A 17,905-nucleotide genomic window follows, 5' to 3' on the forward strand; every position below is an offset into this window, starting at 1 on the left:
ACAGCTGGTTTGTTGAGACCACTGTTACTGGTCAGCATGAATCATTTCATTGTTTCCTTGTGCTTCTCTGGTCTATTTTATCTACCTGCTGTCTGCAGTCTTACACTTAGATTGTGATTTCTTCAGGGCATGGACTATCTGTTATATGGTTTTACAGTGACTAGCAAAATGGGGCCCTAGCCTCTAGGCACTAGCATAATGGAAAAACAATTGTGGCAACAACCAACAGTTTCAAATTAAAACATCACCTTCTCATTCAAACCAGTTAGAGGTCAATGTCACATAGATAAACTGCATAGATTTTCATTATTTGTGCGTATGTCTCATCTATGTTAATATTAACATTAGACAGATTATTTACATCTCTTCACTATCTCTAGAAACCAAATAGCAGTTCCTGGAGTCTTTCGGCTATAACGTTAGATAAAATATTTGTTCACCAAGTATCTTGCAGGTCAAGAGCTGCAAAGCAGCCCTGTGAGTCTGACGATGGAATTATGGAGGCAAGGGTTACCACCCTGATCTTGAGGAAACTAAATGCCTTCATTCATCGCTTCAAGTCCAGGTGCCATCCCCCTTTTTTCCCTTTGGTCTGAAAATTTTTGGCCATATATGAATAGCAAGTGCAGTCTTGAAAAGTAGAACTAAGGTGAAGAACACAAATATTTCCTGCAAAATGACTGTTCAACAATTGGTTTAGTCAAAAAGGGTACCCTGTGCAAATGCTGTCATTTCAGAATGTAACAACAAACAAGCCATTGGGCAAATTTTCACATGCCTCAGCCACAAATTCTATTTAAAATGACAGGAAGAGAGGAAACTAGAAAAATTTTTGAGTAGGCTGGCATTTTTACAAAGCACTAGCTAATCAGCATAAGTATTTTCAGAGTGCATCTCTTGCTTTCTACTCATTTTTTAACCCTTCTCACTAAATTCATCCATCCCAACAGAAAGGCTAAATAACTAAGCTTTATATGAGGAACTGAACAAAGATGAGAGAGCTGAATTCACCCCAGCAACAGGCAGGAGGTGCACCCCAAATGGTCCCTTCTTAGCTAGCGTAAGTGCATTAGCATGAAGATTACCTTTTTGGGGTACAGAAGCTCCCCATATGGTTGTTCCAATCTGCTATGGAACTTAATTAGGAAGGATAGAGGGCTTTTGTATGGATTTTCCATATTTGGGTGAACTTAAACCTTAAAGAAACACCGGAAAATGGTCAAAATTTAGGACACATGATCTGTCATGCGCATACTTTAAAAAAAAAAATCAACTCTTCACTGAAAACCAGAAGCTCCGAGTTGGCCCATCATGGGCAAATACTGTTATCACAACAATATGGACGGCCTATAAAGGGGTTTATGAATAGTTTGTACTAACCAGAGAAACAGGAAGCCAGACAAATCAGCAGTTTCTGTAACCACTTAAGGAATTTCTGTAAGATTATATATAAGCAAAGTAATTGACAAGAATCCCTTGAGTAACAAATATTTTTTAATAAAATTGAAATATATACAAACAGAGCTTCAAGTCAATTAAGCCTTAGTAACTCTGACTCCTCAAAATGTGTTTCACTATTATGGAAAATCCAACAGGACAAGTTAAATTAGGGAAAACTACTGCTCCCTAGATTTTAAGTGAGGAGATAGACATTTTTATATAGAATTATTCTACGTTTGATTGGTAGCAAAACTTTAAATGACAGTTTTCAGACTCAGCAAAACAAAACCCGCTGGGGGGGGGGGGAGGGAAGAGGGAGATGAGGATAGAAGTGAGCAACATTCAACTAAGAACCATGTACAAAAACTATTGTCAGCACAATTAAGACTCCAGATACAGCTAGGTATGTGAGGTAGCAGGATACCACTTTATCCCTCAGCAGCATACACGCAATAATAGTCAGCACAACCAAAGATTTCTGATTTTTGATATAAAGGGTCAAAAAATCATCTTTACTTTCCTTGGCAGCATAGTTCAATTGTTTACAAAATTACAAAGGTTCCATACTTACCTTTTGTAGACTGGTAGGATTTAGCTGGGTTTTATCTATTATTTTCACAGCAACCTAGGGGAAAAACAGGTATTACTAAACTTGTGAAAAGCTCTGACAACAATGTGCACCTTAGTAGCTAAACACACTGCGTATCTAATGTGCATACACATAGCTATAAAGGTGTGCGTACAATGAGCACATTTGCCATTCTATCTTCCACACCATCTAGCAGAATTTCTTAATAATAATCCAACTGTGCTTTATCACTTTCCATTGCAGCTTCAGTAGCATACAGTCAGTTTTACACTCCTTCCAGCACTGTGGAAAATGCAACATTGCACAGAAACACTGTCGAGATCCCAACAACAAGATATTTTCGTTTTCTTTTGGAGGTGCCTGAATTTTTTTCAACGGGAGAGAGAGGGAAAGAGAAGGGAGAGGGAGAGACTGGGAGTGAGGTGGGAAGAGAAAAGGACTGAAAGAAAATTTTTTCCTGAAAGGAACAAATAATAATAAAAAACAACCTAATACCTGACTTAAAACTATACAGCCTCTCCAAAAAAAAAAGTTTTCAGAAAAGAGTTTTCAGTACAGAAATGAAAATTCTATCTTCACACATACAGCGACTGGTTCTATTTTCTTTGCATTACATTTTTCAATATTAAACAAGTCTTTCAATAATCAAGGATGCAGTTGGAAACAATGTTAGGAACATTTATTAGAAGACTACACATGAAGGCAATACAAAATACTTCACTAGCCATACTCAAAAAGCTTACTTCTCTTCCAGTAAGAACATGTCTTGCCAGCTTCACTTTGGCAAAATTTCCCTTTCCTATTGTTTTCAGTAAGCGATAATTTCCAATGTGAGGGTGTTCTTCATTTGTAGATGTAATTGAGTTTCTACATCTGGGGATGTTTTGTCTGCTACTCGATTTGGTGGGCTGGACATGTGGTTCAGCGTATCCATCCACAGAGGTATGCTATAAAGAAAGAAAAGAAAACCACACAGGTTTTAAAAAGTTACAAAATATTTTAAGAGTAAAAATCTGAGTCCGCAATTTTTAAAAAACTTGATCAATAATTTTCAACTGTAGCTTAAGCAGATTTGTTGCCACTAGGTGAAGTTTGATTTATGCATCAAGAAAGAAATTCAGAGGCGCACTACAGCTGCTTCTAAATGTAATCAAGAGTGATATTTAGACTCATCAAAAACCATTAAAGCATATACAGTTTTTTCTTCAAATATGAGAGTGTGCTATTAAAACAGAACAAATTGTGATATAGTGTGTATTTGTTAATTATCAAATCTTGATGTAAGCATCTTTGAGCCCTTAAAAAATACAAAAGAACTTTCCTCTTTAAACAGTCACCCTTATTTTCCTGGAAGTTATGAATAAAAAGTATATTTTTGCAAATTGCAAGAAAGATGGATTTATCATTTGTCTGAAAATGTTTCCATTAAAACAGTACTTGAGATGAAGGAGAATAAAATCTTAAAAGCCAGCTTTGCTCCAAGAATATTTTTACTTTCATAACTTGTACTTCCACACTTTCTCTAGAAAAAAAAATTCTGACGTTATTAGGACCCTAGTTTTAATAAAATGGACTGTTTTCTATCAAAAAATATTCCCACATCTATTAAGTCCATTGCTAATAAGTCACCAAAACAAAGAAATAAAGAGGCTGTGCTGACCACCAGTAACAGTATCACAGTTCTACTGTGAAAGTCAGTAGCGTGATCCTGCAGGGCCTCCATATCTCAGCCTTCAAATGGCTACCTCTGCTTCCTGGGGTTGCACATACGACATCACTTCCTCCCTCCTCAAAGCGCAACAACCCGTCCCCCACAAAAAAAACAAAAACATGCAAGCGTTTATATCTGCACAAATTACATCTGGGCTGAGGGGGCACCAGCTTGAAAATATGGTCCCTTATGCCTTTTGTATTTCCTTCTTGAGTTATAAGCCAGAATGCTAGCAAGCACTGAACTGGCACTTTACATAGAGGTATATAAAATGCATAGTACACCGGATCCTCACTAGAACACGCATCTATATAGCACAAATTCGCATATAACGCGGTCGTGCCCATGAATCCCAAATTTAATTACTTTATTTGGAATTCATTTTAAAGCAGTCCCCACATTAACGCGGTACCGTGCATGGATCCCAAATCCCGCGTTTTAGCGAGGGCCGGTGTACTTGTATCATTTTACTTTTTCCTTCCAAACCAGTCATTGTTAAACTCTTCCTACCTCCACCCGCACACAAATTGTCCAACACCAATGGCAGCTGTACATATGTACTGGAAGGCAGAATTCTACCTTTAGTCCTTTCCTTCACATTGTAGGGAAGCACCTGCTTCCTTCAAGAGCATCCAAATTTACATTTGTACATTTAAGATGAGGACAAAGCTGAATGCAGTGTTCGAGGTAAGGAACACCATTACATTATTTCTATAGTCTCTGCCCGTATAGTAAGTTTAACCCAGAATGTGGGCCTGGATTCTGTAAAGCAGAGACTGAAGAGGACCTACAGGTCATGGTGGATAACCAACTGAAATGAGCTCACACTGTGATAGGTGAGTAACAGGGACAAGATTCTTGGATGTATGTGGGACAGATGTGAGACCTTGGAAGCATGGAAACTTCAAAAGACAGTTATGCACAAGACAATATGGTCCATAGGCTTATTCATCAACTTGTGCATCTGTAAATGTTACATATGTTTACATTTGTGAGCTAGGGACTGTATTCTAGTTGTATGGGGGAGGATTACCGAGCTCCCTCCCGAGCCAAAATCAGTGGAAACAGTAAACAACTGCAGAGAAGTACCACCTCCTGGGCGGAATTGACATTCTCCAGTCAATTTGCCTTAATCTTCTCAGTGAGCTGGAGTACTGGAGTTGACCGGAGACTGCTCTGCTGTCTATTTAGCAGGTCTTCACTAGAGCAGCTAAATCGACACCTGCTGCATAGATTGCAGTGGCATCGATCTCCCGGGTAGTGCAGACAAGCCCTTACAGAGGTGACAGCTGGAGGCCTCAGACCTAACTGAGCGCTCTTGGGGAAAACTAACAGAGGGGGCAGAGGTGCTGTTAATCCCAGAGAGGACAAGTCTGAATAAGGGAACACTAAGTGAAAGTAGGGAGTTGGTATTACCTCTGTATACTGCATTAGTGAGACTACTAGTGGAAACCTGTGTCCAGTTCTGCTGTCCACACTTTAAAACGGACTTTGAAAAATCTGAAATGACTAAAGACAGACCTACAAAAATCATTCAAATTCCGGAAAAGATGCCTTACAACAAGGGACTTTAAGAAGCTCACTCTGTGATTTGATCACAGTCTAAGCCCTACACAGGAAGAAAGGTATCTGATAGCAGTGGGCTCTTTAATCTAGCAAGCAACAGCATAACAAAAACCAATGGCTGGAAGTTGACAAATTCAAAGTGAAAATAATGTGCACATTTTTAACAGTAAGAGTAATCAACCATGGAGCAATTTACCAATGAAAGCAGCAGATTATCCATCATTAAGTCTAAATCAAGACTGAATAGGTAAGAAACACGCCCTAGTTTCAACCAGAAGTTACTGTGCTTGATGCAAAAATTAAAGCAAGACGTTCTAAGGTGTATGTTATGGAGGAGAACAAAGCAGATCATAACATTCCCTTCTGGCCTTAAAATCTATAAAGGGTGAAAGTGCTGCATAATTTGCATTATTTAAATATGTAAACTGCAAGGAGCCTAACTGTGTGTGCCTCAGTCCCCTTGAAAAAGGAAAAGGACGCTGCCAGATCAAATCAGTTAAAAGAAAAATAACTTATGTCACTACCACCACCATAAATTAGTAAAAATGATTGTGGGTGTAGCTTTAGAAGTATATCATTTAATTTTTGCACTGACCTGCATAGTGAAAATACACTAATTTCTTTCACTTTGTTTAGTTCATAGTCAATATTACTTTCAAATTCTTATACGTCAACACAATTCTGTAATGTTTAGGTTGCATATACAAGACAGAAGATGCTCATTTGTCTAATAAAATGATAGCATGGTATGTGTATTTTAAAAACATGTAATTAAATAAAAATGTTTCTATTAGACTTGGAAATAGACACTAGGCCAAAAACTTCAGAACGTTTCTTCTAGCACAGGAAGGTAAGCAGGTCTTTCTTGATGTTTTTACATAGAGTTAAATAAGAGCCAAAGTAAAAATTATGCACACATCATGAAAGGCTGCAGAAAGAGCATTTTAAGATTCTTCCTTATTATATTACAGTTGTACCCAAGGGCTAGATGCTATACAAGCAAATTTTCAACTTTTCGGGGCTGGAATCATCTCTTACTAGATGCAAGTATAAACAGAGACTGGGGGAGAAAGGAAGAGCGTTAACAGCGATTTTAACGTACGGTTACATTCTACATTTAACATCTACAACTAGATGGTGTCAGATAAAAGCTAATCTATAAACAGCTATCAGAAATATGGAGAGGCCATCTAATTAGACATTATGAGTTAATTTCCATAGGCATCATGGGATAAGTGCACCTTGAGTAGGGATTTAAAGACACCTGCTGGAGTAGTAGATGAACAGACAATATGCAGAGTGGAGAGATCTTCACGGGACATGTCATTTCATCCACATTTTGCGGGGAAAACAGTTATTAATCTTACATCAGCATCATACAAATGATGTAGGACCACAGTCTAAAACAGACAACACATCTCCCAATAAGGGTGATTCTAGGAACTTTCAAGGTGTGAAAGATAGTGTTTGTTTTTTTGTTTAATCTGGTTATTAGGGTTTCCATATTTAAATAAATCAGACTACCTTCCCGGATTACAGCTGTTTTATTCTCTCTTTTGCTTTCCTTTGTTGGAGACTTTGCAGCAAAGTTTGAACACGAAACCTGAAGTGTTCACCAACCTCCTCTAAATGAACAGTATTAAACAAGTACAGATAAGAAGAAAATCAGGATATGCCTAAAAAGGTTAGTCAAGTTAGAGCCAAGTAAACGCTTAGACAGCGTAAGCATTACATATGCATTACTTGGAATCGCTGCATCTAAATCTGAATTTGGCATTCTGCAGGAGTTTGTTGTCTCTGTGCTTGTTATTTATGGTTCATTGTACATCAACTAGTTGTGTGATAATTAAAAAGTGCCATTTCAGGGGCACTAAATACATTTGCAAGCTCTAAATTCTAAAAGCTTGGTCAACCAACCAGGAAGGAAAGAGAAAAAAGGGCCAAGAAGTTACTTTCCGAGGACATTTCAAAACCTTCAGCAGTTTAACAGCACAATTTCTTGATTTTTAGAAGCCACGTGATTCCCTTCCCTGCACCCCTGCCAAGGCATCAGGACAGGACAGAGTTAAGCTTGTCAGGTGCCTTATTTGCATTTCTTACCTTAATACGTTTGGATTTCTTTTGAAGTGTAACTTTAACTCTTAAGTTTCCTGGATTTTAGAATGCTGGTTTGGAGCTAATTACAAACAGCCTTTGGAATGATTTTTAACCTTTAATGTTACTGATATATACTCCCATTCTTTACTGCATTTTAATGTTGCTTTGTTTCTGGGAATTTCCTTACTTTTTAAAAGGTGTGTAAAATGTCATATACAAATACTAAAGACACCCAAAGAGAATGCTACTATGCAATATTCCTAATGATTTGAAGATAGGCATTGTATTAACATTAATCCTAGTCAGATCTTATGAAAAGAAAGATCTGATATGCAAAACTCGGTTAAGGGATTCAGCACGCAATGCACATTACAGGCACTATAAGGGAAAGCTGATGGCAGAGGAACAAGAGCAGAAAAAGGAGATCTTGGATGAACAATACAATGCCTTGGGTGGATCAGAAGGATTATTTATTCACAAAGTGATTAGCAGGGGATTGTACAAAATGGGATACCATGGTTGCAAACCTCCAGTAATGGAAATGCCACATAAGAAGAATGTACCGAGTTTTTAAAATGAATTAAGGTTAACTTTTAAGGGCAGACAGAAAGGTTACTTACATTACAGTAACTGGAGTTCTTTGAGATGTTTGGGCCCTATGTTCGTTCCACCATGTGCCCGGAACTGGAAATTTTTAATTAGCAGCGTCTGTCAGTCCATGAGTGCTCCTCGTGCCTCCTCATGCACTCAACCAAGGGCATAAGTGGAAGCGCAGATCGACCACCTCTGCAGTTCATTCTCTACCACAAATCACCTTAGGAAAGTATCTGAAGCAGAGCAGGTAGTGAAATACATATCCGGACTGCATATCTCAAAGAACTCCAATGATTAAGTAACCTTTCTTTCTTTTCCAAGTGATGGTCCCTATGCATATTTCCACTGTAGTCCTAATCAGTATTCATTGAGGAAGTGGGTGCAGTGAACCAAGCTGCACCACTAACTGCAGGATCGCTGTGCCAATGGATGCTTCTGCTAAAGAAGCTTGTACCAGGGTATAATGCCTAGTAAAGATATGCATAGAGCCCCAATGTGCCACTCTACAGAGCTCCAGGAGGTGGAATACCCTGAAAAGAAGCCATTGAGTCAGGTTGGGTTCTGGTCAAGTGGGCCCTCATACTTTGAAGTGAAAGTGTCTCCAAGATCTCACAACAAAGCGTAATGCAACCTGAAATCCATTCAGAAAGTCTGTGGGGAGACTGCTTGCTTCCCCTTTCCTCCATTCAGCAACAGAAACTAAGTCTCAGAGAGCTCCTGAAGGGTCTCATCCTTTTCAGATAGAAAGCTATGGCCCGACAGACATTCATAGAATGGAGGCTCCTGTCTTCTCTGGTGGCATGAGGCTTTGGGTAGGTGTATGACCTGATTTAGGAGGAATTCAAAGGGAACCGTTGGAATTCATTTGGAGTACAGTATAACCTCAAAGAAACATTCTCTTTATGGAAGGCCATGTAGGGAGGGTCCAGCAAAAGGGCCCCAAATTCAATTAGTCTTCTGGCAAGGGTGACTACAACCAGGAAAATCACCTTCAGGACAAATGAGAAGGAAGCAGGGGGGCCAAGAGTTCAAACGAGGATTCATGGGCTCTGAAAAAACTAGATTTGAGTCCCAAGTTGGTGTCAGTTTCCGTTCCAAGGAGAAGGCTCTGGTAGGGCCTTTCAGAAACCTTACAGTCTCAGGGTGAGTGAAGACTGAACAGTTCTCTGCTGGGGGAAGGAAGGTGCTGGTCACTGCCAAATGCACACACAGTGAACTGAGAAGTGGCTTGACTTCTTTAGGGAGAGAAGTTAGTCAAAGAAGATAGGGCTCTCTGAATCCTCTGGAGGTACGAGATGATGTTGACACTACCTAGGAAAATCTCAGAGATTTTCCTAAATGGAAGAGATTTTCTAATATTATTGAGGATGGATTTTCCCTTCTCTGAACATTACCTCTCTAAGCTCATCATCCATCCAAATACCAGAATGTCAGATTGCAGAGTGCTCAGTTGGGATGTTTGGTCTTGCCTTAGTCCTACGTCAACAGGTTCAGAAATGGCAGGATTTGTATGCATGGTTGTGTTGACATCTGTAAGAAGCTGGGAACCAAAACTGCCTTGGCCAGCAGGGCACCACTAGAACAACAGATACACTGTCTTGCTTGATTTTTCTCAGGATTTTGGGTAAAAGATGGATGGGAGGGAAGTGATACATTACCAGCTCCCGCCACTGAACTAGGACCGCATCCCCATTGGAATCATGACTCCAAGGTGCTCAGGAACAGTAGACTGCCATAATTTGTCATCTTAGGACACAAAGAAGTCTCACAATGGGAAACTGCTAGAAAAATCTTCTATACCACTGAGTTACACAGTTCCACTTGTGGTCTCCGTCAAAGTCCCTTCTGAGGCTATCTGACAAGGTGTTCATTATTCCCAGGCAGTGCAATGCCAAGAGGGGGAATCTGGTGACAGATGCACCAATTCCAGAGCTTAATAGGTCTCCCTCCTCTTTGTGCAGAAGCTAACTGTGACACAGAGACCCCTTGGCAAGGTGCTCTCACCTTGGATCAGACAAACTCATCACACCAAATACATATCTTACAGGGTATTTATCCATGGGTGAGGTCCCAGAGGACTGAAGAAGGGCAGACATAGTATCTATCTTCAAAAAGGGGAACAAAGAGTACCCAGAAAATTATAGATCAGTCAGCCTAACTTCAATTCCTGGAAAGATACTGGAACCAATTATTTAAGAAGCAATTCATAAAGCACCTAGAGGATAACAGGATTATAAGGACTAGCCAGCACAGATTTGTCATGAACAAATCATGTCAAACCAACCCAATTTCTTTCTTTGACAAGGTTACCGGATCAGTGGATAGGGAGGAAGTGTGGACATTGTCAAAAGTCTTACTAAAACGTACCATGCCCCACATGACATTCTCATAAGAAAACTAATGAAATGCAATCCAGATGAATTTACTAGAAGGCCAGTGCAAAACTAGTTGAGAGAGTAGTTATCAATAGTTCATTGTCAAACTGGGAGGGTATATCTACTGAGGTCCTTCAGGGGTCAGTCCTGGGTTCAATGCTATTCAGTATCTTCATTAAATGATTTGGATAATGGAGTCGAGAGTATACTTATAAAATTTGTAGATGACACCAAGCTGGGATGGGCTGCAAAAACTTTGGAGGACAAGATTAGAATTCAAAAGGACCTTGACAAATGAGAGAATTGTGAATGAGAGAATCTGAATTCAACAAGATGTATTTCAATAAAGACAAATGCAAAGTACTTCACTTATGAAGGAAAAATCAAATGCACAATTACAAAATGGGGGATAATTGGTAGCAGTACTGCTGAAAAGAATGTGGTGGTATTCGTGGATCACAAATTGAATATGAGTCAACAATGTGATGCAGCTGTGAAAATGGCTATCATCATTCTGGGGTGTACTAATAGGAGCGTTATGTGTAAGACAAACAGGGCAATTGTCCCGCTCTACTTGGCACTGGTGAGGCCTCAGCTGTAGTACTGTGTCCAATTCTGGGCACCACACTTTAGGAATGATGTGGACAAACTGGAGAGAGTCCAGAGGAAATCAACAAAAATGAAATATGGTTTAGAAAACCTGACCTATGATGAAATGTTGGGGGGAAAAAAAACTGGGCATGTTTAGTCTTCAGAAAGACGACTGAAGGGGGACCTGATAACAGTCTTCAAATATGTCAAAGGCTGTTCTAACAAGGACTGTGATCAACTGTTCTCCATGTTCACTGGTGGCAGGACAAGTAGTAATTAATTTATCTGCAGCAAGGGATGTTTAGGTTAGTTATTTGGAAAAGCTTTCTAACTATAAGGATAGTTAAGCTCTGGAATAGACCTCCAAGGGAGGTTGTAGAATTCACATCACTAGCGGTTTTTAATAACAGGTTGGTCTGCGATGGTCTAAGTTTACCTGGTCCCCCTCAGTATGGGGGGAGTGGGCTTGACTTCGTGAGGTCCCTTCCAATCGTACATTTCTATGATTCTATAAAGGGTGTCATGTAAAGTGTCTACAGAGAGCGTGTAACTTGTCAAGGCTCAATCACTGCAACATGTGTGCATAGGTAACATTTAAGGAACAATATATTTATATTTAAAGTATGCTTTATGGACTTGGAATAAAAAGTAAAAGATTAGTCACCAGGATATTTCAGTAATGGCCCACTAGGGTATGAGGAAGTTGCCACCACACCCCTTCTAGCCAGTGACGCAATGCAAGGTTAAATTGCTTAGCCTTGCACACTAGTAAGACTTAGAACAAAGAACAAGCAGAGGCCACGACAGAGTCGAAACCACTTAAACATAAAAAGGAAACTCTACAACAAGACAGGGGTTCACCCTGTCGGTGAATAGAAACAAAAGACTGTTTTTAGTATGATCATGTGTGTGGAAAGACACTCTGCAACCGTCAACTGAGGAAACTGCTTAAGAAGCAGGCTGGGCATTCATGAACCCTTGGGTCCTGTTTTGTCTGCAACCAGCCAGTTCTGCAAAAAACTGAACTTGTGGGGGAAATCTACTTTATAATATAGTAAAGGTAACTATTAATAAAGTAGACCCATGTTTTTTTATTGTAACCACTTGTTTCCACCACTCTCTTATCTCCAGTTATATCTTTATTCTTTCTTAATTACTACTTCTGCTTTATCGTAAGTGCTCAAAAGTGCTATGTGGTTTCCAGGAGCAGCAGTTTAAGGTAAAACTGATAAACTGGGGTACACTGCACCTTTGGGTGCAGAGGATTTGGAAATTCTGTGAGTAGCCAGTGTCAGGGGCTAGATATCTTATAATTCAAGTATGCTTGGGGATGGGGTGCACCAAGTGGCATAGTAAGAGAAGAGTACCTGAGTGGTTGAAAGGCTGGTGGTGCTAGGGAGCTGACACCCAACTACCACAAGAAAGACTCCATCTCGCTGATGCAGAGAGCTAAAAGGGTGACTCAGAGTTCGGGGGACCCAAGAACCATCACACTCACTCTTCCCAGCTTATGTAATGAAGTGTGGTCATACTGTCGAACATGACCAGAACATTCTGAGCATGAATGAAGGTCAGAATTATTTTGCAAGCTTTGTGAACTGCAGTTTGAGAAGGTTGGTGCGCAGCTTGGACTCATGTTAGCACCGTGAGGCTTGATCCACATGATCGTCTAGGTGTGCTCCTCAACCCAGTAGGGAGGCATACATGTGAGGCCAGGGCAGCCCAATATTTCCTCACCCCCACCTCTTCATGGGTGGGTAGGTGGAAGAATGAAGGGAACCCCTATACATATGGGGTCTTTGTTCTTCCACCAGATGTATGAAGCCAGGAAACTGGGCAGGATCAAGATTCATTTGTCCAGTTTGTTTCTGCTCAGAGTATAGACTGTCCATAACCATACCTGGAAGCACCCGAGATGAAGTTTTGAAAAATTACTGCATGGGTGCAGGAGGCCATGTGGCCTAGAAAGACCAGGTAGGATCGACCTGTCATTTGAGGGCTCATTTTAAAATGGAGGTCCCTCAGAGCATGGAATCTGTCTTCGCGTAAATATGTACTAGTTGAAATCAAGTTTGGAGTCACTCCAAAAAAGTCTGCAATTTGCACTGGTACTAAAGTGCATTTTTCTAGGTTCACTTAAGTCCTATGGCTTGAAGGAGGCTGTGAATTATACCGTGAGCAGCCCATCATAAAGGTAAGGAAATACTGGGCTGCCCTGGCAACACAGGTATGCCGCTACCAGGGACAGCACCTTTGTGAATGCTCTGGAGGCCACTAAAAGACCAAAGGGAATTACTCTGTATTGATAATGATCTAGGTCCACCATAAAGCACAGGAGTCTCCTGTGGGCTGAATGAATGTCTATATGGAAAACAGGCATCCAATCAAGAGCTACAACCAGTCACCTTCATTTACAGAGGAAATCATAAAGACCAGGATGGTCATCCTGAATCTCAAATGCTGTGTGAAGACATTTAGTTGTCTGAGATCCAAGATGCATCTTTCAAGACCCCCTTCTTTTTGGGAATGAGGAAATACCCGGAGTAAAAACCCTTCTCCTGTGTTGAGGTGGCATACCATTGGTTTAGAGCATGAGGCTGCACAGGCACAGACCAACAGATACCACTAGTAGAAATTCTCCATGGTCAGGTGCTTGGGGCACATGTTCACCCATCCTGGAAGAAACATGAACCACTGATGCCCCAAAGTATCAGAATAGCCCAAGCACACTATCTAGATCAGTTAGGACTGCAACTGCCTGATATCACCAGAGTGGCACAAAACAACTCAAGTGTGCTGGTGAATCTGGACTTTAATTTGCAATTGACCTATTAAGTTTAGAGGCCCGAGTTAGTTACTATGACTATGAGAAAGGGAGAGGAGAAAGCAGAGTCTCCGAGTCTCAACTTATTTGTGCTTTAAAGGCTTCCCTGCACTCCTACTTCAATTCTATTGGCAATGCTGCCTCAGTACATATGTAACATAAGCTGTAATGCCATGGGGAGCCTATTTGAGCATAAGCTTTCGTGAGCTACAGCTCACTTCATGATGCATCCGATGAAGTGAGCTGTAGCTCATGAAAGCTTATGCTCAAATAAACTGGTTAGTCTCTAAGGTGCCACAAGTACTCCTTTTCTTTTTGTGAATACAGACTAACACGGCTGTTACTCTGAAACCTTTCAAGCACTGATGCCAAAGCCAGCATGCAGCCACTTAATCTGTAATTAGCAGTGACAACTGAGCCAAGTAATTTACCAATGAGAATTTGACATGTGTCTAGTCTCCGGTACGCTATTGAATCATTACAACCAACAGAAGTGATGCATGCAAATTAGCTGTAGAGAGAAGTTGGTGATTGGTTGATTTATTTCTGATGTCACAGTAACCCCACTTGTGATTTACTGAGCTGACGATCTGAGCCTTGAAAAATCTAATCATAACAATTAAATATAAGAATTATTAATAACTGATTAATTACAATCTACTTACTTTAATTATAGCCCATGCATAAGATTTCAATTTTAACTATATGTAAAGTTTAAAGTGTCTGTTATTCCATTAAGACAATTCAGGACAAGGAAAAGTTCTAAATTTCTTAAAGGAAATAATTTTTAATTAATTTTAACTCAAATTAACTGGTTTAATTGTGAATTCTTAGAAAATTTATTCTGTATTCAAAAAAGAGTAAGTGCTGTAAGTTTGGGGAGGATAAGCTGTATAGTTCCATAAAATAAAGAGGTTGAAATCTTGTTTTAAACTCAAAAGGTTGAGTTCTGTTATAGAATCTCAACCAGTGCCTCCATAACAAAGAAAACAGCAACTGACACTGGTCTATGTAGGGGACCTAAATTCTGGAATATGCTTTTATCCCTGATACACCAGAGCCCATATTTGTTAACCTCCCATGAACACTGCAAAGACTGCCTTTTCTCATGCTTTCAGAGAGACTGAGGTTCATAGGAAGAGAGGCTGAAGGAGGACAAACACATTGGCAGGTGGGAAGAGGAGAAGAATTCTGTTTAGGTTTTTTTAAATTATTAATTATTATTATTATTATTATTATTTGAACGTACAAATTATTAACCAACCTACTGGAAATATTGATGAACATTTTGTATTGAAGAGTTGGAGTTTGTAATTGGGTACTTAAAATTTTAGGCGGTGTGTAGTCTACTGGATATGTGCCAGAGTTTTTCAAATATTAAACTGGGTTGATACGGCAGGTGGGATAAAGAGGATGACTATACACATGGAACTATCCTCCTGATTTGCTGAAACAATCACACATTTGGGAAGGTTTCTCAAGCTGAATGGTTACAATTCCCCCTACACCAGCCACAAACAGCCACCTTCATGCTACCCTAAGCATTGGTCACCTTGAAGGTGTGTCCTGATCCCAACCCTTTTTGAAAGCAACAGTGAGTCACAAGCAACTGATACTTCTGACTAAAACATTCACTGACTTATTCAGTGGCAGAATCTCCCTTTTCTTCTTCAGAACACAGAACAATGTGACCAACCTTGAAGAAACCTACACTAGATGCATGGACTGTAGCCAGTTACTGCTCAGTTTCAAACCGCTCATTTCTGACCTAGCTTACAGAAGCTAGCCAAAGGATACCTACAAGCTCATTTAGTCAAAGCCAATAATCCTAGATTCAGCACCATTTGGTTTTAAGCCAAAACATGTAATAGAAACAGCATTAGTAGTCTTACTGGATCATCACCCCACTCTTCTTTGAAAGAGTAGACATCCATTCTCACTCCACTGGTCCTCTCTACAGCATTTGACAGTCTATCATGAGATACAGTGTCTTGCTTGAGGTAGATAATGATTTAAAATTGTCTGAGTCCTTGCTGAAGGTACACGGAGTGGTGATGGGAAACTGCACCTCTGACACCACTACATCACCACATCATGAAGCCACTAGGAGAACTGGTGAGATATGGACTTAGTGCCAACAGTATGTAATGACATACAGCACCACATATGAGAATACTGTGATGCTGGCAGACCATTTGCCAGCTCATGCCAAGGTCCCCCATGTCTCAGCTGGACGCTGACAGACACATAGCTGGAATCTGTCTGGCTCACTTATAGGTTAATATTGATAAAATAGGTATGACAGTTATAAGTGTTTAGACTACTGAATTCTTGAGAGTTGCTGCATGCGTTAATCTTAATTGTAATATCTATGTTCCATATTACAATGTAATATTGGAGTGATTATTATTGTGAGCCTCTGTGACTGAATGAATTGCCATTCTGGAGAAGGATGTTAATTAGTGCGAACAGCTCCCAAAGAGGAGACCCACTGATATCAGACAGGCTGCGGGTCGATCATACAGCTGGACGCTCCCTACAGCTGGACTGAGGAATTGTCAACAAAAGGGTTAAAGACTTGTTGTTCTGCTCTCCTGCCCATGAAGTTGAGTCATGCGAGTGGACTCCTCCCATCAGCTGAGTTTGCAGATCAGAGCACATGGCAGGAGGGGAATAAAAACCCCAGACAAAAAGGAACTAGCTATCTCTATGCTGCCTGGACTCTGGGAGAGCAAGGTGTTTCTTGGCACAAACAAGAGATCCTCAGCTGCTTAGCCTGGGTAGCCCTAAAGGACAAATAGAGCTTGCTGATTATATCACCTTTTGAAACCAAAAACTAACTCATTCATGCGTCTATGTTTGCTTGCTTTAATCTGGTAAATAACTTTCTAATTTCCTTTTCAAGGAATCTTCATATAGTTTACTGTAGTATTGGTTACTGTAGTATTGGTGTGAAACCTGAAGTGCAACTGACCTGGGGTAAGTGACTGGTCCTTTGCGGAATACTGCTGGGATTCTTGGTGTAAGGGCCCCTCTATCACAGAGATACACTCACCTGGATAACAAGACAAAATGGAGTACCCAAGGGAACTATCTATGACTGTGTTAAGGCTGTTAAAGTGCCTGAGGAGTTTGCACTTTGTGCAGTTGGAGTTTGTGCTTTTTTTTTTTGGGGGGGGGGGGGGGGGTTGCGGGGTTATTTTGTTTTTTAAACAGTCTGCCCTGAGGTTCATACACACAGTCTTGAGTCACCGTTGAGAGCATTACAAATACCACTATCACCAAGCTTCCCCAAAGGCTTGGACGAAATCAGCTCACAGATGTAGAGTAACTGGTTGAAACTGAACCCAGGCAAGAGGGAGGTTATGCCAGCCAGTGGAGAAAAAACACTTGGAGACTACGCAGTCACTCTGAAGTTTCCTTCCACCCATAAGTGATCATACTGATTTGCAGTTTAGAATTGCTCCTGGAATATTAACTAGCGATAAACTGTCACATAGCAATGTCTGCAAACAATGTATTCTATCACAGCTGCTTAGGAGACAATACCCAATCCTGACAACTCCAGCCCGAGTTATACATGCCTTTTTGCACTTCTTGGCTGGACTGCAGCAATATTATCTACCTCTGCATGAAGCCATCGGCTTCCACCAACTCCAACTAGCACAGAACATGGCTGCACATCCCCTCAGCAACATATGCTACCATGAGCGCATTGAACCTATCCTCCATTCATTATGCTGGCTTTCCATATATTACTATTTAAAAATTCTTGGTCATAGTCCTTATCTTCAAGACGCTCAATAGTCTCAAAGATGCCTCTCAGAGGTGACATCTACACCACACTTCTTGTGGCAGTGTGAAGAGTCTGTGTAGCTACACACAGTAGTGTATAGTTACACATGTCAGTGAAAGACTCTGGCAGAGGGGAGGGGAGGGCAGCAGGGAAAGGCTCCAGCAGAGCTGGACAGTAGGAAACTACACTGCTAAAAGTAGCAGTGTAGACAGGAGAGGTGCGCTTGGGTGTGTAGAGAGATGAATAGGTAGGGCCCTATCAATTTCAGGGCCGTGAAAAATGTGTCACAGGCCTTGAAATAAGCCCTTCCCCATGAAATCTG

The 17,905-nt window shown here is 40.5% G+C and overlaps 1 protein-coding gene across 5 annotated transcripts in view; it reads right to left on the reverse strand.

Moving 5' to 3' along the window:
* Nucleotides 1-17,905, reverse strand: part of MARK1 (microtubule affinity regulating kinase 1) — a 115,480-nt gene that overhangs the window by 63,256 nt on the left and 34,319 nt on the right. For all 5 annotated transcript variants that reach the window (XM_074949228.1, XM_074949227.1, XM_074949226.1 and 2 more), the window contains exons 2-3: nucleotides 2,773-2,976; nucleotides 2,012-2,065 (exon numbers count right to left, since the gene is read on the reverse strand). In XM_074949228.1, coding sequence (XP_074805329.1) covers nucleotides 2,012-2,065; nucleotides 2,773-2,976 — 258 coding nt within the window. The remainder of the gene's footprint in view (nucleotides 1-2,011; nucleotides 2,066-2,772; nucleotides 2,977-17,905) is intronic.

The sequence above is a fragment of the Natator depressus genome, chromosome 3 (genome assembly GCF_965152275.1).
Source record: "Natator depressus isolate rNatDep1 chromosome 3, rNatDep2.hap1, whole genome shotgun sequence".
Taxonomy (NCBI): Eukaryota; Metazoa; Chordata; order Testudines; family Cheloniidae; genus Natator; species Natator depressus.